Source organism: Hyperoodon ampullatus (genome assembly GCF_949752795.1).
Source record: "Hyperoodon ampullatus genome assembly, chromosome: 14".
NCBI classification, from domain to species: domain Eukaryota; kingdom Metazoa; phylum Chordata; class Mammalia; order Artiodactyla; family Ziphiidae; genus Hyperoodon; species Hyperoodon ampullatus.
Genome location: NC_136927.1, coordinates 85,009,349 through 85,032,295, shown reverse-complemented (window position 1 = coordinate 85,032,295; position 22,947 = coordinate 85,009,349). Strand labels below are relative to the sequence as shown.

Sequence of the window (22,947 nt, the reverse complement as noted above, 5' to 3'; positions counted from 1 at the left end):
ACAGGAGCCCTCAAAGCAGAGGGAAGACAGAAGAGCAAGAGGGGTGCAAAAGGCGGACCAGGCATCCGAGGAGGATGCGGCCCACCACTGCGGGCCCTGAAGGGGCCAGAAGCCAGGGAGCACAGCGGCCTCTGGAAGCAGAGAAGGACCCCCCAACAGCCCACAAGGAAACGGGGACCCGGGTCCTGCAGCCTGTGAGCAGGACTCGGCTTCCCTCTCAGAACGCCAGGACCTGCCCGCACCTCGACTCTGGCCCGTGGGCCCCAGAGCAGGGCACTGCTGAGCCCACCACACCTCTAACCCACAAGGGACGTGTGACGATAGACACATGTCACTTAGCCCGCCAAGTTCGTGGTCCTCCGTTTCAGCAGCCACAGAAAAGGAACACACGCATCCTCCCGTTCATCCTCCCGGGTGACCAAGGACGCCAGCCCTGGTGTTATCCTCCACCCACAGGAGGCCCAGGCTCGGGGAGGGGGGGTCATGCAGGTCTGCCGGACTGCAAGGGTCCTTCTCCCAACCCTGCACGACCCTGGGTGACCCCGCATAGACCACCTGGGAAGAGGGATGTGCGCACATCCAAGGTCAACCCAAGATTCAAACAGAAGGGCACAAACCACACAGGAGGACAGGTGGCGTCGACCACCCAGGTGTCCCACCTGCGGGGCACAAAGCCACCTGCAGGGCAGGGCTCTCTCCTGCCACCAGACCCCTTGTTTCCAAGTCAGGCACCTCCAAGGTGCAGCCTGAGTTGGGGCATTCACTAAGGACCCCTGTATGAGGTACCAAGAACTAGCACTGTCTTCCAGAACAAAAGGTAGAGAACATAAATTCTGAGGCAGGAACAAGCAAAGGGCTAAGAATCCAAAGTCTGCCAAAGTCGATTGCCCAGGTTCAGGTGCAGCTCCGGCAGCTGTGTGGCCTTGGGCAAGTTACTCCATCTCTTTGAGCCTCGGTTTTCCTCATCTGACAAATGGGGTCACACCTCCTATACAGACATGCAGGCGAAGGGGCAGAGCTGAGGACAGGGCTCGGCCCGGCGTCCGGCCCCGGCTCGTGTGATATCACTGTCCCCTCAAAGGAGATTTCATCGTGGCTTCTCCCACCGTGGTGACTCCCATACAAAGCCGCTGCAAATGATCGTTTCAAAACATCCGTCACTTTCATCATAATTCTCCAAGTTAGAAATCACTCTGCTCTACAAATGAAAGGCATCCCTCCTCTTACTTTTTATCCTCCCAATACTTAACGAAGAGGTAAAAACTTGGAGCTAATTTACCATGATTTTTGGGTGTGGCTTATAGGAAAAAGCACAGACAGCAAAGCCGTTAAAATAAAAATAGAAACAGAAATTTGCAGCAGCCTCTCGGTGCTGGCATCCCATTATCTGAGGGCGTGTGAATTACAGGAGTTAAAAGAGATTTAGTCACAGACGAAAGATAACATTCCTTTCCACACAGCTGTTCTGGACACTATTAAGTGGAGAGAAACAGTCCTTCACTTGTATCAGAAACCTCATCTAGGGCAGGGTCTATTTCTGGTCCTTACCCTGTGGGTCAGTGGCAGTGACCCCACCATCCAAATATACGATGCACACAATGCAGGCAGCAGGATGCCTGCCTGACTTCCGGGAGACCTGCTGGTGGCAGAATCAGACGGGACAGACTGGGAAACAGATAAGGCAGACGCTTTGATTAAGACTCGGATGGAGGTGCCTGCCAAGGGCACCTGTCAGTACCTGTACAAAGTACGCGGGGTCAGTATTGGAGAATGGGGCCCAGGTAGGCCTCCATACACCTGTTTCAAGTTTGCTGTAGGAAGGGTGTGTAAATAATTCGAAACGGTCTAAAAATACATGCTTTCAGAAGAACAGGGTAGCCTCTCAAATAGAGATGCTTTGGAGAGACTGTGTGCTGCTTCTTGCAATTCTGGAGGGAAAGTGCTGCTGAATTGGGGGCTTTTTCTGCTAAATGGGTCTCCTCTGCAGAGAAGCCAGAGGCTCAGTGTTAGAACAGATGCTGTCCGAAGGAAGAAACTTCTGGAGCCCAAGGATGGCTCTCTCCATGGGCTGAGAAAAGGCAGAATTTCCCAGCCCCACCTGTGGTTCGTGCTCTCGGTAAGGCCACCTGCCATGTGCCAGGCACAGGTGTGCACACAGCAGTGAGCAGGTCGCCGCAGGCCTGGGTCGATACTGGCTGGGAAAGATGGAGCACTAACAAGAGAATGAACAGACGGCCATGGTGCTGGGGTCTCCAGGACCCCCCTCAGGTTTGGGGACTCACTAGAGGGGCTCCCTGAACTCAGGTCCACTCGTATTCACGGCCGTGATTCACTACAGAGAGGACATGGAGCACAGTCAGCAAAGGGACAAGGCGAGTGGGTGACTCCTGGGTAAACCAGGCACAAGCTTCCAGAACCTTCTCCCTGTGGAGTCACGGGACACACTTAATTCCTCCAACGAGGAGTTGGTACCACACGTGTGACAGGTGGTCGCCCTGGGAAGCTCATTGGAGACTCAGCGCCCAGCGTTTTTCTTGGGGGGCTGGTCCCGTGGGCACCCTCTGCCCGCAGGGAGCAGGAAGGCAGACCCCAGAAGGAAAACCCCAGAAGGAAGGCAGGGCTCCAGCGTGCACCCAACTCTCCGTGCAAACAGCGCAGGGAGCCACTCTCCCAGCCTGAGACGGAGGGGCCCTTCCCAAGTCCACGTTCTCAGAGGCCAGCGGAAGGCCGACCCCTCGAGGAGGCCTTTCTAGGGAGAGCAGACAGGCTGCTGGGTCGACTCTTTCGTGCAGGCTCAGCGGTGAGGGCCACACGGGAACTGGGAAGGGGGCTGTGTCGGGGTCATTCAGATGGTGTGGCCGGTGGTATTTTCCAAATACGGCCAGGATACGACCCCACCTCACATCTCACCACATGGGTCTGCACGGCCCCCATTAAGAGATGGGTGTCTAGTGTCACCTCACACCAGAATGGCCATCATTTAAAAATCTACAAACAATAAATGCTGGAGAGGGTGTGGAGAAAAGGGAACCCCCCTACACTGTTGGTGGGAATGTAAATTGATACAGCCACTATGGAGAACAGTATAGAAGCTCCTTAAAAACCTAAAAATAGAGTTAGCATATGATCCAGCAATCCCACTCCTGGGTATATATCTGGAAAAAACCATAATTCGAAAAGATACACGCACCCCAATGTTCACTGCAGCACTACTGACAATAGCCAGGACATGGAAGCAACCTAAATGTCCATCAACAGAGGAATGGATAAAGAAGATGTGGCACATATATACAATGGGATATTACTCAGCCATAAAAAGAATGAAATAATGCCATTTGCAGTGACATGCTTGGACCTAGAGATTGTCATACTGCGTGAAGTAAGTCAGACAAAGAGAGAAAGACAAATATCTGATATTGCTTATATGTGGAATCTTAAAAAATGGTACAAATGAACTTATTTACAAAACAGAAATAGAGTTACAGATGTAGAAAACAAGTTTATGGTTACCAAGGGGGAAGATGGGGGAGGAATAATTTGGGAGATTGGGGTTGACATATACACACTACTACATATAAAACAGATAATCAACAAGGACCTCCCATACAGCCTAAGGAACTCTGCTCAGTACTCTGTAATGAACTATATGGGAAAAGAATCTAAAAAAGAGTGGATATATGTATATGTATAACTGATTCACTTCGTTGTACAGCAGAAACTAACACAGCATTGTAAATGAACTATACTCCAATAAAAATTTAAAAGAAAAATTGTTAAATAAAAATTTTTAAAAAGAGATGGGTGTCTGCTTCCCTACCCCCAATCTGGGTGGGCTGATTCTACGGCAGAAGTGATGAGGTGTGACTTCCAAGGCCAGATCACAAAAGGTGTCAGAACTGGAGGCTGTGTCTCTTGGAAGCTCCCTCTTGGGACCCAAGCTCCCATGCAAAGGTCTCGTGAAGCGGACCTGAGGCTCAGCCCACAGCCCCGCTGAGCTCCCCGCAGACAGACAATGGCACTAACCTCACAGGGGGTCTGGACTGAATTGAGTCCCCTCAAAATTCATGACCTTAGGGCTTCCCTGGTGGCGCAGTGGTTGAGAGTCCACCTGCCGATGCAGGGGACATGGGTTCGTGCCCCGGTCCGGGAGGATCCCACATGCCGCGGAGCGGCTGGGCCCATGAGCCATGGCCGCTGAGCCTGCGCGTCCGGAGCCTGTGCTCCGCAACGGGAGAGGCCGCAACAGTGAGAGGCCCGCGTACCGCAAAAAAAAAAAAAAATTCATGAACTTAAGCCCCTCACCCCCCTAACCCCCAAATGTGATGCTGTTTGGAGACAGGGCCTTTAAAGAGGTGATTATGGTTAAATGAGGTTGCTGGGGAGGCCCCAAACCAGCCTAACTCGCGTCCCTAGAAGAAGAGGAAACCTGGACACAGAGAGACAGCGGGGCGCACACAGAGGACACGGGCCACGTGAGGGCACAGCCGTCGGCAGGCCAAGGACAGAGGCCTCGGACGGAACCTTGATTCTGGACTTCCAGCCTCCGGAACTGTGAGAAATTTAATTTCTGTGGTAGTTTGTTATGGTAACCTTACCAGACTAATACACCAGCTGTATTAGTCAGGGTTCTCCAGAGAAACAGAACCAGTAGGAGATGTACAGACATACAGACAGACACTGATTATGAGGGACTGGCGCATGGTTATGGATGCAGAGAAGCCCCATGGTTTGCCAGGAACAAGGCGCAGACCCAGGAAAACCAGTGGTACAGGCCCCGTCCAAACCTGAAGGCCTGAGAACCAGGATGCTGGTGTCCAAGGGCAGGAAAAAGAAGAGGGACGGCTCAGCTCTGAGCACCCAGGACTCCTGGATTCCGTCCCGGGAAAGACCTCATGAAGATTCACATACTCGCACCCAGTCACTGGTGGAACTAGTCACCTTTCCAGAAAATATTACAATTATGCAAAATCAACATCCTCCCAGGCAACCAAGGTCACCAGTCTCCAAAGGGCACCAGGCACCCCACCCCACCTTCTCCTCCCTCCCCCCACAACTGCAGAGGACACGGTGCAGACCCCAAGTCACCGGGACACGGCCCCTCTCGTCACCACCGTCCCAGCTGGCTCCCCAGTCCGGCTGGGAGGAGTGTGATGCAAGGGGTGTGAGCTGCTGTAGTGGTGTTTTTCCTTAAAATAAACTGCAGCTGAGTTTTGGAAGAAACCCCAAAGGCAGCAGGTTGCCTTAATGAAGCTCAAACAGAGGAGATGGGGTCGGGGGACTCAGTGCCCTGGTTTTATTAAGTCACGAGGACGCAGGTCTCCACGGGCACAGGGGGAGGGCTCCTTCTGGGGGGATGGGGGAGGGAGAAGCGGCAGGGCCATGAGGAGGAACCCCTGGAATTCTCCAAACAGCTGACTCCTGTGGGCCGCTGCTTCCTGGTAAAAGGGGTTTCTCAAATGCAAAATGAAACGTTGATTGTTACCAATAAAACCATATATTTTCAAATCAGAAACGAAACTCTTGCCCAAAACCTGCTTCAATGTTAGGTTCGGGAGACATGGTCTGCCCCGTTGTCACGTGCCTGCCCCCCAGGCCACCTTTCCTCCTCTGCCCATAGGCACGGCTGGACGTTTCCACCAGAACCGATGGTTCCCTGAGTGAAACATTTGACTCCTGGATCCCTGATTAAAAATCTGTATTCAGGAGAGATAAATTAGGAGCTTGGGATTAACATATACACACTATTATATAGAAAACAGATAAACAACAAGAACCCTGTGTAGAGCACAGGGAACTATATTCAATATCTTATAATAACCTGTCATGGAAAAGAATCTGAAATACATATATACATGTATAATTGAATCACTCTGCTGTACACCTGAAACCAATACAACATTGTAAATCAACTATACTACACTTTTTTTAAAAATCCGTATTTTTACCTCATACTATTCACAGAAGTAAATTACAGTGGATTAGAAACATAAATGTAAAGAAAAAAGCTGTACACTCATTAAAAGGAAACATGGGTGAAGATGTTTATGACCAACTGTCCTGGTTTGCTTGGGACTCAGGGGTTCTCAGGACACAGGACTTTCAGTGCTAAAACCAGGACCATCCTGGGCAAACTGGGGCAAGGTGTTTGCTCTAAATGTGAGGCAGAAAGGGATTTCTTAAAGAAGACACTTAAGGCAAAGACATAAAGAAAAAGCTTGATGGGGGCTTCCCTGGTGGTGCAGTGGTTAAGAAGCCGCCTGCCAACGCAGGGGACACAGTTTCGAGCTCTGGTCCGGGAAGATCCCATGTGCCACGGAGCAACTAAGCCTGTGCACCACAACTACTGAGCCTGCGCTCTAGAGCCCCTAAGCCACAACTGCTGAGCCCACGCGCCACAACTACTGAAGCCCACGCACCTAGAGCCCGTGCTCCGCAGCAAAAGAAGCCACCGCAATGAGAAGCCCGCGCACTGCAACAAAGAGTAGCCCCCGCTCGCCGCAACTAGAGAAAGCCCGCGCGCAGCAACGAAGACCCAACACAGCCAAAAGCAAATAAATAAATAAATAAATAAATAATTTTTTTTAAAAAAAGCAAAAGAAAAGGCTTGATGAACTTCACTCTTCAAAAGTGAAAACGTGGGGATGGAAGGTACAGCTTGGTGACAATAGTTAATGGAAGTGTACTGTACATTTTAAAGTTGCTAAGAGAGTAGACGGCAAAAGTTCTCATCACACTCACACTCACACACACACACACATAACTCTTTGTGGCAATGAACGTTAACTAGACTTACTGTGGTGATCATTTCGCGATACATACAAACAGTGAATCATTGCATAATATACCTAAACTCATATCATGCTCTATGTCAACCATATCTTAAGAAAGACAAACTTAAAAACTTCTACTCAACCAAAGACACGATAAACAAAATTAAAAGCCAAGCCACAGGGAGATCTAAAATCTCTGTAGCAAACAGAGGATTAGAACCCAGAACACACAAATAGCTCTTACACACCAATTGCAAAAAGAAACTAACAACCCCACAGCAAAGAAGCAACTCACAGGAAGTGAAATCCAAAGGGCCAATTAGCATGAGAAAAACCTTCTCCAGCAATCACCGGAATACAAATTAAACCAAGAAGTCCCACTCTTCTTCTGTGGGACTGACAACCTTCAAGAAACTGACCTAGAGAAGCTAGCTCCTCAGACACTGCCCTTGGGGGTGACAGAGCCACTGTGGGAAACAATTTCACTAAACCAAGTAAAATTTACAACAGGCTCTTTCTATGCCCCAGGACTTCCATGTCTTAGAACGCGCCCTGTAGAGAAACACTTGCACAAATGCACCGAGAGGACGTTCACAGGGGCACCGCCGGGAACAGAGGGTCTGAGGATGCCCTCCACGGCCAGCAGCCACAGAAAGTCTCAAACGGTGGAATATTCTAAAGCAATTAGGAAGAATCCACGAACCCAGATAAATCTCCCAGACATGCTGTTGAATAAAAACAGTAAGTTTCCGAACAAGACAGCTGTATTCAAACGCCACCTCTTTAAAAACACTTACAGGAAACCATCCTGTACATATTCTACCGAGACCCACACGCACATGTCAAGACAGTCTGGTGGGAAAAACACTCATGGTAACAGGGGCTCCCTCCAAGGAGGGACAGGGAAGGAGTGGTTTTCCAAGGAGATCCTGTAATGTTTTCACTTCTCACTTGGAGAAGATGTTCATGAAATACTAATGTAATTATATATATTTTTTGTTTGTTTGTTTTTTCCTCCGAAGAAACCTATTGCCTGCATGGGAGAACATCTCATGCATTCATCTGACAAATATTTACCGAGTGCCAACTACAGGCCAGACCCGTTCTAAAGCCTGAGGACCACTCATTTCCCTTCAAGCAAAAATGGAGTGATCAGCCAATTCACCTTGGCCAAGTTCATCAGCCAGCTTTAAGATGATGGGGCACAGATTTGGGTGGATGAGGGGTAAGTGGCGGGAAAATGCCCTGGGCACCTGGGCAGGTGACGGGAGGGAAGGGAAGGTCTCGGCTGGATGGCAAACCCTCGCAGGACCTTCTACTGCTGCCTGGAGGTCGCAATCCCTGTCTTTGCCTTCAAACACAAACCTGTCACAGGAAAGAAGGCTGAGGCCAGATCCAGATTCCAGATCCACGGTGGGTTCTGCAGGTCAGGTGTGCACAGGTATGGGGTTCCCATGCTGCTGGGGCAGCTGGAAATGTGCTGGGGTTTGCAATGCCCAGTACCCACTCTCCTGCTGCTGCCATCACACTGATTTTCTCCGGGGGTCGGGGGGGAGGTCCTCAGGCCTGGCTACGGAGGTGATGCAGGCTCCACCTCTGGCTGGGCAGCCTGTGGACTGGCCCATGAGCTAGGACTCAGCCATGCAGCAACCCCCATTCCCAAGGGCGGGTGGTGGGACCCCGCCCGAGCCCTGGACAGCCAAAAGGATGCTAGCTGGAACTACTGAGACTGCCCAGCTTTGGATTTACCGTTTCCTAAATTGTTGGTCACTTGCTACCAGGAAAGTCTGCTAAATACACCTGGTTGTCATTATGATTTCCAAAGAATTGGGCAGCTCAGCCCCAAGCTGGGTCTTCAGAGCTGCTGCCTTTGGGAGCCTGGCGCAGCCCTAACTCTGAGCCCTGGGCTGGGCCAGGGAGACCAGCATTCCATTTCCAGTGGCCTCGGGCAGCCGCTAAAGCCACAACTTGTAACGAGCATCGGCTCAAACATGTCATGCTCTCATCCATCATTGCTTTCCCTTCAAAAAAATTAAAAACAAACAAACAACAACAACAAAAAAACCCACAACGCATTTGGTGCAGAAATATCCCAGTACAAGTCAGTGTTTCCAAATCCAACTTCGAAGTCTGGAAGAATAAGCAGTTCATTTGTTCCTAAATTAAAGCAGCACTGGACACAGAAACAGCCCATCAGCCCTTTAAGGTTGGGAGTTAGGATCTGCCCAAAGCAAGCTCCGGGAAGCAGCCACACAAATCAAGGGAGCACAGCTTCAGGTGGCAGCCAGACAGATCCCCTTCCGGTTCCAGGCGCTGGGAGCCCAGGGGACCCCTCCGCAGCCCAGCCATCAGAACACCCAGAGCGGCGGGCACATAGCCTCGCTTTACCCTGGGTCCCCGGACCCTTGTTCCAAACCAAAATTCGGTATTTGGACGGGGTCTTACCTGACCCAACACTGAAATGCAACACTGAAACGCAGAGACTCAGCCCGGCGCCGGGGAATCTCGGATGCGAGGCTCCAGGCCGCCCGCCCACCCGCCCAAAGCTTCAGACTCAGACAGACAACGGCCAATCTGGCACATCCTCGAAGCTGTCAGCAGGCCTCTCCAAGTGAACATGGCCTCCTCTCTCCAACCTTCCCCGCCACCAGTCTCCCTCCTCCTCCAGCGAGCCTTCCACAAGTCCACAGAAGGAGCTCCCACCCCAGGCTTAGACACAAAACCTAAGCAGCCAGCATCCCGAATTTCAGGCGCCCAAGGCTTCAGCAGGGCCTGTGAGCTCCACCACCTAAGGGTCCCGGGGCTGCCCACTGTCCCCACCCCCTGCCCTTCCAGCAGCAGGTGGCCCTCTCCCCACGGGGAGCCTGCTGCCACAGGACGGCCCCTCACGCAATTCCTGAGCCTAAAGTTGGCCAATGGCCTCATACTACACACGTGAAACCCCCCTAGCTCAATGGCCTCATACGACACACGTGAAACCCCCTAGCTCAATGGCCTCATACTACACACGTGAAACCCCCCTAGCTCAATGGCCTCATACGACACACGTGAAACCCCCCTAGCTCGATGGCCTCATACTACACACGTGAAACCCCCCTAGCTCGATGGCCTCATACTACACACGTGAAACCCCCCTAGCTCGATGGCCTCATACTACACACGTGAAACCCCCCTAGCTCAATGGCCTCATACTACACACGTGAAACCCCCATAGCTCATCACAGGATCCAGGGTCTGCTGGCCCACCTGGCCAGGCATGGCTCATCTCCCCTCCCCCAGGGTCTCCAGCCTCATGACCCTCTTCTGTTCTCCAGTGCCACCAAGTCCCATGCAGGGCCTCTGCCACTGCTCTTCCTCATGCTGGGAATGCTCTCGCCCCCTATCCTCACATGGCTCACTGCTTCTCCCCATTCAAGTCTGCAGCCAAACATCCCTCTTGGAAGACTCTCCCCTGGCCACCCCAGCTAAAGCAGCTCCCATCCTCAGTCACTGCCTCTCTGTCCTTACCTTCTTCCACCATTGCTCTGCACAGAGGTTATCGTTTACTTTCACTTTATTTACCCCTACACCCATTGTCTTTCTCCCCCCACCAGAATCAAAGCTCCCTGAGGGCAGGAAGCTGACCCCATTGCTCTGCAGCATTCCCAGCATGTAGGTCAGTGCCTGAGCCATTTTCAGTGAATAATACAAACACTTGCTGACCCGCTAAACAGTCGGCTTTCTCCTTGGCGAAAGTGGGTTAGCAGTGGCTGAGCCCTGCATCCTTCAAGGCCCCTACGAAAGCCACAGAACTATTTTAAAAATGCCCAACAATTGAAATGAGCATGTGGGGCAGGAATTACATCATGTCCACAGGCAGATCATACACTTGTGACGGCTCCGAATACACTGCCAAGAGGCTGAAGGTCACAATCTGAAATGTCCTTTCTCAAAATCTAACCCCAAATACGCCTTCCTATAAACTCAGTACCCAAGTAAAGCTTGGGGGGATGCTTTCAGGGGAGGAAGCTGGTGCTCGTGTGCACCCACTGTGTACAGGCACGGGGTGAGGGCGCCTCTGCCCCCACTAGAGGGTGAGTGCCAGGGTGGGGGCCACCTCCCTCTCGTCTGCTGCACCCCCCAAGGCTCTGCACAAGGCCTCACGCTTACAGGTGCTTGATATTCATGATGAGTGGATTCACCAACAGAAGGGCCGCCCATCATCTAGGCTGGGGCTCCCCTCACCACACAGAGGTGCCCCAAAGCTTCTCCGCGGGCTTCTCATCCTCAGGGCCCCGCAGAGGGCCTGGCACACAACAGGCTCTCAAATGACGCCTGCTGGTCCCAACAACCCCAGAGTCCCCTCCTTCTCGACCCAGTGACTCGGTGGATCTCAGAGTTTCCCAACCTCCGCACTGCTGGCCTGGACCTGCGCGTTCTTTTTCTTTCTTTTTCTGGGGGGTGGGGGTTGGGGGGGAGCTTTCTGGGCATCATTGGATGTTCAGCAGCCTCCTTGGCTTCTCCCCATTGGATGCCAGTAGAACTCGGGGGAGGAGTTGTAACAAACAAAACCGGAGGGGGGGACACCCCTGGTGAGAACCACTGATGTCTCTAAACCAGTTTCCAGACAAGCTGGATCCCAGAATCACCTGGGGCACTGGTTAAAAAGACAGACTCCAGGAGATTCTATGGTGCAGCCCTGGGGTGGGATCCCCCAGGGATTCCAACCAAGGGGCCACTGGGGTAAACACTGGCCTAACTCTCCTTGGGCCGCACCAGTGTTCAGTCTGGTTGCCAACTGTACCAACGGCCAGCAAATCCAGGCGAAGCTCTCTGGCCTCCACAAGGGGAGACCTAAGCCCCCGCCCACTCCCAGGTCCTCCCCGCTGGACCAGGTGGAGCCCTGCCATTTTCCAGCTTCCTCAGTCCCTCTCCTGAGATCCTGTCCCTTTAACTGTAGCTGGACCCGCTCCAGGAGCAGGTGTCTATCTGCAGGGGCCCTGGCAGCTCCCGCCCTGCACAGGTGGAGGGAGGCCCACTGTCCTTCCTGAGGGGACAAGGGACCAGGAACACGTGTGGAACTCTCACTGGGTAGCAAGCGCTGCTCACGTGATCCCAGCTACTGCCCCAAGACTTAAGTACTGGATCGCACCCCATCTTACAGATGCGAAAACCGAGGCACAGCGAAGTCAAGTGCCACGCGCACAGGCTCACGAAGCTAGTACAGGAGGGTTCCAATCCCGGGACCGCCGACGCCAAGGCCAGCGCTCCGGACCACTGTGCGCACTGACTGCCCTTGTTTGGGGACAGAGTGGCCCGCCTCGGCTGCGGGGACAGCCCGAGCCAGCAGGCGCCCACCTCCGTGCTGGGGACGCAGCGGATATCCCAGCCACCCCGCAGCGGCCCAGGGCAGGGCGCGTGCTCCCGGCCAGCCGCCCCCCAGCCCCGCGCCCGCCCCCCGCGCCGCGCGCTTACCTTGCGCCGGGCCTCGCGCGGTGGCGGCGGCGGCGGCGTCCCGGATCCCGAAGGCGCGGAGCAGCGAGAGCACGGGCGCCGGCCAGCGGGTGCGCCCCCCGCCCCGGCCGCGCATCCCGCCGGAGGGCCTCTCGGGGCTGCGTCGGCGGGGCCGCCCGGCGCCGCGCAAAACCCAGAGCTGCGGGAAGCGCCGGCGGGGAGGGGCGGGGCGGGGGCGGGGCCGCCACGCGAGGCCGGCCCCTCCGCCGGGAGGGGGCGCCGAGGGGCGCCGCCGTGACCTTGATCTCCAGGACCCGGCGGGCTCCGCAGCCCGGGATGAGGGACCTTAGAGCCAGGACGCCTTGGAAACGTTAAAGGGAGAGTAGGGCGGGAGGTGCAGCCGCCCGCGTTATTACGTTGTAAAGAAGCTGCCCAGTTGAGCCGCTGTGGGACGCTGGGCGAGTCGCTTGACTTCTCTGAGCCCCAGTGTTCTGGTGTGTAAAATGGGCGTGGAGAGGGTGAAAGGAGATGAGAGTGAGAACTGCGCCAGGGCCTGACCCTCCCGATGCGCGAGGCGCCTTGGCCACCTTTGCTATAACTGCTGTGAAACGCAGGAGTCATTACTGCGCTTCTCATACACTCGCTTTATATATATGTACATATGTAGTATTTATCTTTTTAATAAAATAAAACATTACTATTTCGCTTGACGACAACCGTATGTGGGACGCTTGCTGCCACCAACCAGCTCGAAACTGTGTGCCCAGGCCCCTCTCCCAAGGCCCTCTGAGCTCTAGTCCAATCACAACTCCTCCGCCCCCCACAAGCACCCGGGAGCCTTCAGTCTTGAGAGGATGAAAAGGCTCTGCTGACCCTGGGGGGTTTGCATTTGAGGCAGGGTCTCTGGCCTGAGATGGCCTCAGGGCCCTCATCAGCACCAAGGCCATCAGACTGACCGGCTCAGTGTAACAGGCACAGTTCCTGAGAGCCCGAAAGCGACAACACTCGTCACCGCCACCCAAATGCAGCTCTGCTCAGGGCCTCAGTGGTCCTCCTGTTCAGGCCCAGCAACTCCATGAGCAGGTGCAATCATACGGTCCATTTTACAGATGCAGGAGGGCAGGCAGCAAAAAGGAAGGACTTGTCTATGGCCACATGGATGCTGAGTGCAGTGCTGTCACGTGGGTGTAGCTGGGCCCACCCACCTGCATCCTCCCTGGGGTACACACACCTTCCAGCATCTCCCCCGCAGACCTCTCACTCCTCATCTTCAGAACTTCGGGATAATAATAACAACAGTTACCAGCTAACAGTAGGTGGCACTGTGCCGTCTATTCATATATTCATTTACCCTTTAGGACAACTCCTTGAGGAGGGTACAATTATTATCCCCGTTTTACAGATGAGAAAATACAAGTTCCAGAAGAGCAGGGACTTTGAATGAATTGTTGAGCAATTCATTCATAGGATGAATTGCTCCATCCTATTGCCTCTTCCACCAGCTCTCAGAGGGAGGCACAATGATCATCCCCCATTTTTTAGAGGGGGAAGCCGAGGCTCAGAGAAATGATGTAACTTGCCCTAGGAAGTTGGGATGAGGAAGCATCAGGATTCAAAGCCCAGTCAAGGTCTCAGTGCCTTTGCTCTCTGCCAGGCCCATTGGGCACACCCTGACGAACTCCTACACATCCTTCAAGACCCAGCTTAAGCACTGCCTCTGCTCCGAAGTCTGTCCTTCAGCCTCCCTGCTTCCCCACCCTATGCACTTGGTTCTCCCATGTCCATGTCCCCAGCCTCGGGTGCACCTTCTGTTGGGCACAAACGGCATCACTGTGCAGTCAGGCACCCACACATCTGCCCCACCCCCACTGGGCTGGGCTTCTAAGTGACAGGCACTGGCCCTAGTTGCTACCTTCCCAGGCCCACTCAGGTCAATGAACATCTGTTTTGCAGCCTCTGTCTTCCTCTGCTGGTAAAAAAATTTCCATTTGCCTCTGGGCATCTTCCTCCCTGAGGCCGGTGGAGCCAAGTTCCCTCCCTAATGCCAGGGGTGACCCAGTCTGACCAATCAGCATAGTCCAGCCTCAATTTGGCCTCAATAACCGATTCAGGAAAGTTTGTTTATGGAGGCACACACTTAGGACTTTCACCGGACTGGGAGAGGAGTCCTTTTAATCCACTGGTCCTGATGTGAGTGGTCAGTGCTTCTGGGAGCCATCACATGCTTCAGAATTGAAATAACATGGAAGGGGGAGGATCCCAGAGATGCTGGGGCTGAGCCCCTGGTTCCAGCTATGCCTGAAGGTAGCTGAATGGAGGGTTAGAATTTTCAATCACACTCTCCCTGCTATCTCCTTTCCCCCCTCAGCCTTGGTGTGAAAAGAGATCATTAGAATAGGAGAAAATATTTCCAAGTTATATAGCTAAAAAGGGATTAATATCCAGAACACAGAGAACTCCTAAAATCCAACAACAAAAACAATCAACTCAGTTCAAAAATGGGCAAAGGATTTGAATGATTCAACATTTCTCCAAAGATATACAAATGGCCAGTAAGCACACGGAAAGGTGTTCAACGTCACTAATCATTAGGGAAATGTAAACCAAAACTATAATGAGATATCACTTCACACCCATTAGGACGGCTATCATCAAATAATAATAAAAAACAATATTAAATAACAAAGGTTGGTGAGGATGTGGAGAAATGGAAAGCTCTGTATATTGTTGATGGGAATGTGAAGTGTAAAATGGTACAGCTGCTGTGGAAAACAGTACGGAGGGTCCTCAAAAACTTAAAAAGAGAATTACCATATGACCCAGCAATTACACTTCTGGATATATTTCCCCAAAAATTGAAAGCAGGGTCTCGAAGAGATATCTGTACACCCATGTTCATAGCAGCAATATTTACAATAGCTAAAACATGGAAGAACCCAAGTGTCCATTGATGGATGAATGGATAAGCAAAATGTGGTCCATCCATACAATGGAATATTATCCAGCCTTAAAAAGGGAGGAAATTCTGACACCTGCTGCAACATGGATGAACCTTGAGGCCCTGATGCTAAGTGAAATAAGCACCCCCAGAATACTGTATGATTGCACTTACCTGAGGTCCCTAGCGGAGTCAGATTCATAGAGACAGAAAGTAGAATGGTGGTTGCTGGGGCCTGAGGGTGTGGGGAACGAGGTGGTGGGGGGTAGTGTTTAACGGGGACAGAGTTTCCATTGGGGAAGATGAAAACGTTCTGGAGACGGACGGGGGTGACGGCTGCACAACAGTGCAAATGTGCTTCATACCACCGAACTGTACACTTAGAAATGGATATGATCGTAAGTGTTATGTCGTCTGTTTTACCACATAAAAATAAACCGGAAAAAAAAGAGAGGGGATGTCATACCTGAGATCAGGTTACAGAAGGACTACGGCATCTGTCCTGGGTGCTGTCTCCCTTGCTCTCCCCGATGGCGGGCAGCTGCCACACCCTGAGCCGCCCTTTGCAGGGCCCAGGCGTCAGGGACGTGACGGTGGCCTGCCACCCACAGCTGTGAGCCACTGAGTCCGTGAGACGGTGTGTGGCTGAGCGCCAGGGCGAAGGCCCTTCAGGGGAGCCTCCAGATGAGACGGTACCCCAGGGGCAAGCGGAACTCAGGAAGGACCTTCAGTCAGGGGCATCCAAAGTCCTGACCCACAGGGACGGCAAAAGAATAAGGCTGTCATAAAAAGACAATAATAAAAGGCAAAGTACGATGACAGGTCTCTCTCTCCCTGAATATCCTTCTCTCTCCCTCCCTCCCCGTCCTGCCATCCCTCCCTGTCCCCTCATCTCCCTCCCCCTCCCCCTCTCTCGGCTCCTGGGCTCCCCTGCCCATCGCCTTCGATGCCACTCATCTGTCTGCAGGTGACAACACCCCACATGACAGGACTGCATGGCCCTCCCGAGTCCCCACGACCAGGAGTGAAGCTGGCAAGCCCCGCCCAAGGCTCGGCAGACACCCCCGACCCAGCCGCTGGGGTCTGGGGTCCCTGGTCTCTTTGGGGGCTGAGCAAGTTCTTTCAGGAGAGAACGTGAGGGGGGAAGAAATGTGATGATAATTCACATTGAAGGAACACTTCCTACTGCCCGGCCCCGTGCTAAACACTTTATCCCACTTAATCTTTACAACAATCCAAGGAAGAAGGGATTATGACTTATCCCCCTCTTACAAATGAGGAAACGGAAGCTCACAGAGGTTACCCAAGGCCCCACGGCTAATGCCTGGATGACCGAGTTCAAGCCTGGGAGCTGGGCTCCAGGACCCACGCTCTTGGCCACGGACCATGTTACTTGCAGGCAGCTCCGAGGCCGAATGCAGGCTGGCTAGGCCAGCCCCTGCGAGAAATCCAGAGCGCTGAAGAGCCCACAGCTGCTCCCGGGATCCCTGAAGGCCCTTTAAGACCAGTCCTGGGTGCAGCATCTCCTGCCCACGAGGGCCTGTCAGTGTATTGATTTAGACCAGAGCCCCAGGCAGGCTGGCAGCAAGTCCCCCAGAAGAGACCCTGGCTGGTAAAGTGGACAGACGCCCTAGGACCTCCAGCAGTCTACAGCAGCAGGAGTGTCCTGAGCGGCAGGGGATGTGTCTGGGCCGCGGAACAGAGGAAAGGCAGCAGGACCCCCCGCTGACGGGGTCTGGGACAAGCCAGGGCTGAGAGAGGCAAGGCAGCGAACAGCTCTCCTTCCAGCCACGGCACAGGGCATCCACTTTGCCCAGCCGTCCAGCCCCCCACTGGAGCCTGCTCACTCCACCTCCGATGGGCTGAAATCCCAGTGCATCCGCCTGGAGCAGAAAGGGGATGCGCGAGCTCACAAGAGGAGGAGGGCGTGAGGGGCACAGCTGGGTCCACGCGCTCATCAAGAGACCTTCCTTCTCCTTCCCGATGCAGCCCCGAGACTGGCCTTATAACCCCGGCTACGTGACCAGCTCTGAGCCAACGGTTATCCCCAAGGGATGGAAGATGCTGACTGCCCAGGGCTGGTGGCCTGCACAAGGGATGGAGGTGGGGTGGGATCTGCTCACCTGAACCTCATGGCCTGAGACCGGGGGAGGGGAGGCACTCCAAACCCACTGGGGTCCCGCCACCTGGAGGGGGGCAGGAGAGGATCCGGGTGCTGGCCCAGAACGCTGCGCTCCAGGCCGGCTCTTCTCGCTTTTAAAGGTCTGTGCTAGACTATGCCATTCCAAGCCTCGTGTCAGAGGTACAAGTGGGGCAGCGGGGCTGTGACCAGAGCCGCTCCCGGGTGTGTGACCTGGACAGTCACAAGAGGCCCCATGCTCAGAAGGGCCCACCCTTGGTTTACGGCTCTGCTGTCACCACCTTGAAGTTCCTGACAATGTGTTAATAAGGGCACTGCATTTGCATTTGCAAATTGGGTAGCAGGTCGTGGCTGTGATCAGCTTCCCCTCAACACACACACACAACCCCAAAGCAGTGATGGTCCAAGTTCACTGTCTCTGTGTGTGCCAGGAATTCTTCCACATCCTCATGTCCCAAAGGAGGCAGATACGATGACGTCACAGGGTTTTCCCGGAGACCTGGGAAGGGGCTGGGAGATCGTCTACAAGGCTATAAAATCCAACTTCCCTGCAACTTATGGACAAGTCAGGCTTGGGGTCATGGGATCCAGTGTGCGTGTGTGTGTGTGTGCGCACGTGCACACCTGTGTGTTTCTCTCCTGGCCACCAAGAATCTGTTTTCCCTCCACACAGAGATTCTTAATGTCTAAACCCAAGTCGGAAGAAAATCAAGGTGTGCTCTGCAATGGTCTGGGACCAAAATGATTCACTTCTAATAAATCTTTTGTTTCGTTAGAAAAATCCATGAGACTTGCGCAGCATCTCCACACAGACAATTTCCCTCCGAATCTTCCAGTGACACTGATGCTCAGGGGACAGACAGGCTGTCGGCCTCCTTCAGTCCCTGGGCTGCAGCCAGGGCCCCAGGAGGGTGAGGGGCCTGGCGCCGTGACCAAGCCAGAGGCTCTTCTCCGACAGCTGGCTCCCTCATCCCAGCCCCATCCTGGCCCTGCTCTCCTTCTGCTGCTGGTGTCGGCAGAGGTTTCTACAGGGGTGGTCAGCTCTGGGCCTGGACACCCCAGTTCACATGGGACCACCCCCTCCTATGCTTGCTGTCCTGGTCTCATCATTAATATCACGCCCCAAAAGTACCCTCGTCTGGGTGATACAGTCTCCCTGGTGTGACGGTTAATTCTATGTGTCAACTCGCCTGGGCCAAGGGAGGCCCAGCTCAGAAGCTGGTAGAACATTCCTTTTGGTGTGTCTCAGAAGGGGGGTCTCCGGAGAGGTTAGCATTTGCATCAGAGGCTGAGCAAGGAGATGCCTCCCCAGCGTGGGTGGGGGTCACACAATCTCTTGAGGCCTGAACAGAACACATAAGTGGAGGAAGGGATGCCCTCTCTCTGCCTGAGCTGGACGTCTGTCTCCTGCCCACGGGCATTGGCCCTCCTGGTTCTCGGGCTTTTGGACTCAGACGGGGACTTGTGCCGTCCACCCTCACTTTCAGGCCCTTGCACTGAATTAAGCCCCAGCGTTCCCCGGGCTCCAGCCGGGAGGTGGCAGACCGTGGGACCCCTTGGTCTCATAATCACGTGAACAAATTTCTACAATGAGTCTCCTCTTCGGTGTCCCTCTCTGGCCTCTTGGTTCTGTTTACCTGAAGGAGCCAGACTCACACAGATGTTGGTGCTGAGTGTGGCTCTAGAGGAACAGAATTTTCAGCATGAGTTTTCTGAACCGGTTCTGGGGTTTCTGGAATCCACTCTCTCACCTGATTAGATTGAAAGATGCTGAGAGTCTATTTCCCGTAGTCAAGTGAGCGCTGACTGTCCGTGGCGTGAAGTGTTGGTAGAGACGCACTTCTCCTCGTCACCTCACCCTTGCAAGAACGAAGGCGCTCAGGGACCACAAGTGATGCTTTTGGAGATTTTGGGAAAACCAAGGAATAGAATGGTGTTGGTTGGTGGCTGTGACTGTCCCTGGACAAAGAAGTGAGAGAAAAGGATGGTCTTGGGGCTTCGGATTCGCAGCTCCAGCCCACAAATGCCCCAAGAGCTTTGGGGTGGGCCCTGATGGAGCCCTCGTGTCCTGTGGCCCCAGAGCTGAAACTGCTGAAAATCAGACACACAACCTCATCCTGACTGGACGGATCACACAGGTGAACCCCCAGCCTCGCCGGCGGTGAAAGGGAAGGTACTGATTTGGGAAGATTTGGGAAGAGGGGACCCTGTACATTGGGATGGGGGCTACAGGAAGACCCGCATGAGGTGGGCGGGGCAGGGCCTGAGGCTCCACCAGGCAGGAAAGCTGGCCTGTCACACGGTGTGTGGTGTGCGTCGGGCCGTGGGACCCGTGGCCCTTGTATGAGAGACTGTCTCTCTGGTCATCTCTGTGTGTCTCTGGATTTTGTTCCGGATGTCTCTCTCTCTCTCTCTCTCTCACTGTCTCTCTCTGTCTCTGTCTGTCTCTCTGCACGTCTGATTTTGGCCCGCAGTTCTCTGAGTCTGGCTGCACCTCCCTCCCGGGCCCTCGTCCTCTCTGCTGATGTGACGAGAAATCCCCTTATCACACCACCCCTCTGCCCTGCCACGTGCCCAGGTTGGGGCCAGGCAGGTAAGGCCGGCTCTGCCCTTGTCCTCTGGGTGGACACCACTGTCCTCCCTCTGCCAGCGGTGTTTGGACCCATCATCTGAGTGGGGGGTTGAAGCTTAGAGCTCCGGGCTTGGGCAGGAGGAGAGAAGGAGGCCTCAGCGTCACCGCTTGGGACCGTCGGCCCTGGGTCCCCCCAGCTGATGGCCATCTCCGCAGGGCTCAGCCCAGCACTCCGGCTTCCTGAGACGTGAGCAAAATGCTCGTGGGAACCCAGGCCTGCCCCGACTCCAGACATTTCATCAACATCCAGACCTGGTCCCCTCTAGCGATAATAGGCAATTTGTAGTACGAGTCTGCAATTTTTCATCAAATTATTTTTGAAGACAGAGGTTGAAACCCCAGAGGCAGCTCCCAGGGAGGAGGGCCAGGTGGGGTGAAGTTCCTGCTACGTCGTTCTCAACTGTCTAAAAGTTCCCCCGAACCTTCTGGTCTCCTCTATGCTCTCTCTTTATTGATGTTGTTAAAGTATAATTTTTTTTAAAGGGAAGACCACTATTTTCATAGATAAATATAAATACACCTGTGTCAAAGATTTTATGGTAGTCAGTAAGTAATGGGAAAACCAGTCAGGACCTAAAAACCAGTTCAAAGGAGAATCCAAACGACAGCTAATCAGGCCGCTGGCATGAATGTCCTTAGTGAAGACACAGGCTGGCTTCTTGGGGGACAGGAGGGGTGTCATTGCCACCACCACCAGGCCAAGGCATCTGCATTTCTGAGGACCAATCTACCCTACATCAATTTTCTATATTTTACGGGGCTGTAAAATAGCTCAAAGGCAATGAAAGTCACAGACACCCCATGGAATCTGATAATCCAGGTTGGTGGCTAGAAATCTAGTTTTCCACAGAAAAGATACCCGGTAAGTCTTCTATGATTTTTTCCCTTAACAGTTTTTGCATTAAACTATTTTGTTTCTTTTGCCCCCGATCCCTGCGAAACCTTCCTGAAATGTTCCCTTTTATTCCTGGGCCTCCTGGACAGGCTGTCGTCAGCCCCTTCTCCTACAATTTAGAAGCCAGGACTGGCCACCTTGGGCAGGATGGAGGCGTCCTGAGGTGTCCGGCCCCATCCCCCAGTCGTTTCCTGTCCTGTCTCCCCTCCCCCTCATCTCATTTCCCCCCTCCTCCTCCTTTAGTTTATGTTTTTTAAAAGAACTGTGTTGAAATACACACTTCATAAAACTTACCATTTTGACGATTTTTAAGTTCAGTGGCATTAAGCACATTCACACTGCTGGGCAACCATCACCCCCCTTGGTCTCCAGAACTTTTTCATCCTATAAAACTGATGCTCTGTGTCCCTTAAAGAGTAGCCCCCTCCCCAGACCCCAGCCCCTGGCACCCACCATCCCACTCCCTGTCTCTACGGATTTGACTTAGGTAAGTACCTCACACGAGTGGAGTCTGCACTGTTTGTCCTGCTGCATGTGGCTTATTTCACGCAGAGTAATGATCTTTTCTTCTCATCTCTGCTCGTTCAGAGGCGTTCTGCGTTCATACTGGGAGCCTTCGAGGGAACGTGGCAAGTGTGAAGACACGTCTAAAAAGAGGCGGCGTGGCCGGGCCACTCTCATCAGTGCACGTGCAGCGGGAGTCCAGGGAACCACGGTCCTCTGCTTTAAATACTCATCGCCCTCTGAGCCAAAGACCTGGGAGGGGCTGGGGGTCACCCCACTCAGAGTAAATCCCATGGGTGCAAGAGGAACGTGCCCTCTTTTAGCAAAGTGAGGTGCTTTCCCAAAGAAGGGAGGGGGCTGCTGGGTGGCCACGGCTCCAGCAAGTGCCCCCCGAGGACGGGGGGTGCTGGGTGTCATTGGAGGAGCTGGGGGCAGAGGCAGGGACCCAGGGGGACAGTCCCCACGTGGGGAAGACTCCAGGACTGGAGGAAAGGGGTTTCCATGTAACTCCTTCCAGAGGTCTTACTAAAGACTAGGAATATTTATTTTTAAGTACTTTTATGACTTTTTTTCAAACAATGTGGCCCTGAGCAGACAGCAGGCTTTAGGGGACCCTAACGCTTACCTGGATACTATTAATTTTAGTGGAAGCCGTGCGTGAGGGCCTGTGCCCTCTGGTTCACGGTGTGTGACATCTCAGTGCGCATTTGTTGACTTACTGTGGAATGCTGAGCCAGCGGTTCCAGCACGACGTGATTCAAGGAGTCTGGGAAAGTGAGAAGGTCTGGCTCTGAGTCAGAGCCTTTGAGCTCAGCCCAGAGTGGAGTCCTGGGTGCCCGTGGCCTTGCCCACAGGAGGGCCATGCTGCTGGCCACTGTCCAGACCGATGGAGCTGGCTGAGCCTCCGTAATGGGTCCCTGATGCCCAGCACAGCTCAACATCCCAGATGTCCTGAAGATCCAGTCAGCCCAGGATGGTTCCCTCTGTCCCAGCCAGAGTCCCAGGCAGGAGAGGCCCAGAGATCCCATGTCTGAGTGCCGGTGGCCTCGGAGGCAGCTGAGGTTCCTGGGGTCCAGGGCCCATGCAACCCCATGAGCAGAGAAAGGGGCCCCCGCCGTCTCCTCCCTGCACCGGGTCACTTCCCTGGGACTCCGGTGGCCTCTGTAGGTTGTTCCTCAGAAAACCTGCAAAGATGCAGACAGAAAACCATGGGTTAGTGACTTAGATAAAAATGTATTTTGGGGCTTCCCTGGTGGTGCAGTGGTTGAGAGTCCCCCTGCCGATGCAGGGGACACGGGTTCGTGCCCCAGTCTGGGAAGATCCCACGTGCCGCAGAGAAGCTGGGCCCGTGGGCCATGGCCACTGAGCCTGCGCATCCAGAGCCTGTGCTCCGCAACGGGAGAGAACACAAGAGTGAGAGGCCTGCGTACCGCAAAAAAAAAAAATGTATTTGTTTCCCCGTATGAGAAAAGGCCAGCCAGGGCAGCAGGGCGTCCACAGGTCACGTGGTTTGCTTGCTGTGAACATGCCTTCCACGGGTTTTGGTGAAAGAACGGATTTGATGGAGGTGCAGAGTGAGGCTGCTGCACCTGCCACAGTGAAATAAAGGAAGCCCCCTCCCTCCCAGACCCAGCA

The 22,947-nt window shown here is 53.7% G+C and overlaps 1 protein-coding gene across 1 annotated transcript in view; it reads right to left on the bottom strand.

The window, feature by feature from the left end:
• PHACTR3 (phosphatase and actin regulator 3) overlaps positions 1-12,339 on the bottom strand; it is a gene marked incomplete at both ends in the record, with an annotated part of 225,319 nt that extends 212,980 nt beyond the window's left edge. Inside the window, one exon of the mRNA XM_079719115.1 lies at positions 12,225-12,339. Coding sequence (XP_079575241.1) covers positions 12,225-12,339 — 115 coding nt within the window. The remainder of the gene's footprint in view (positions 1-12,224) is intronic.
• Between the last annotated feature and the right edge of the window lie 10,608 nt (positions 12,340-22,947).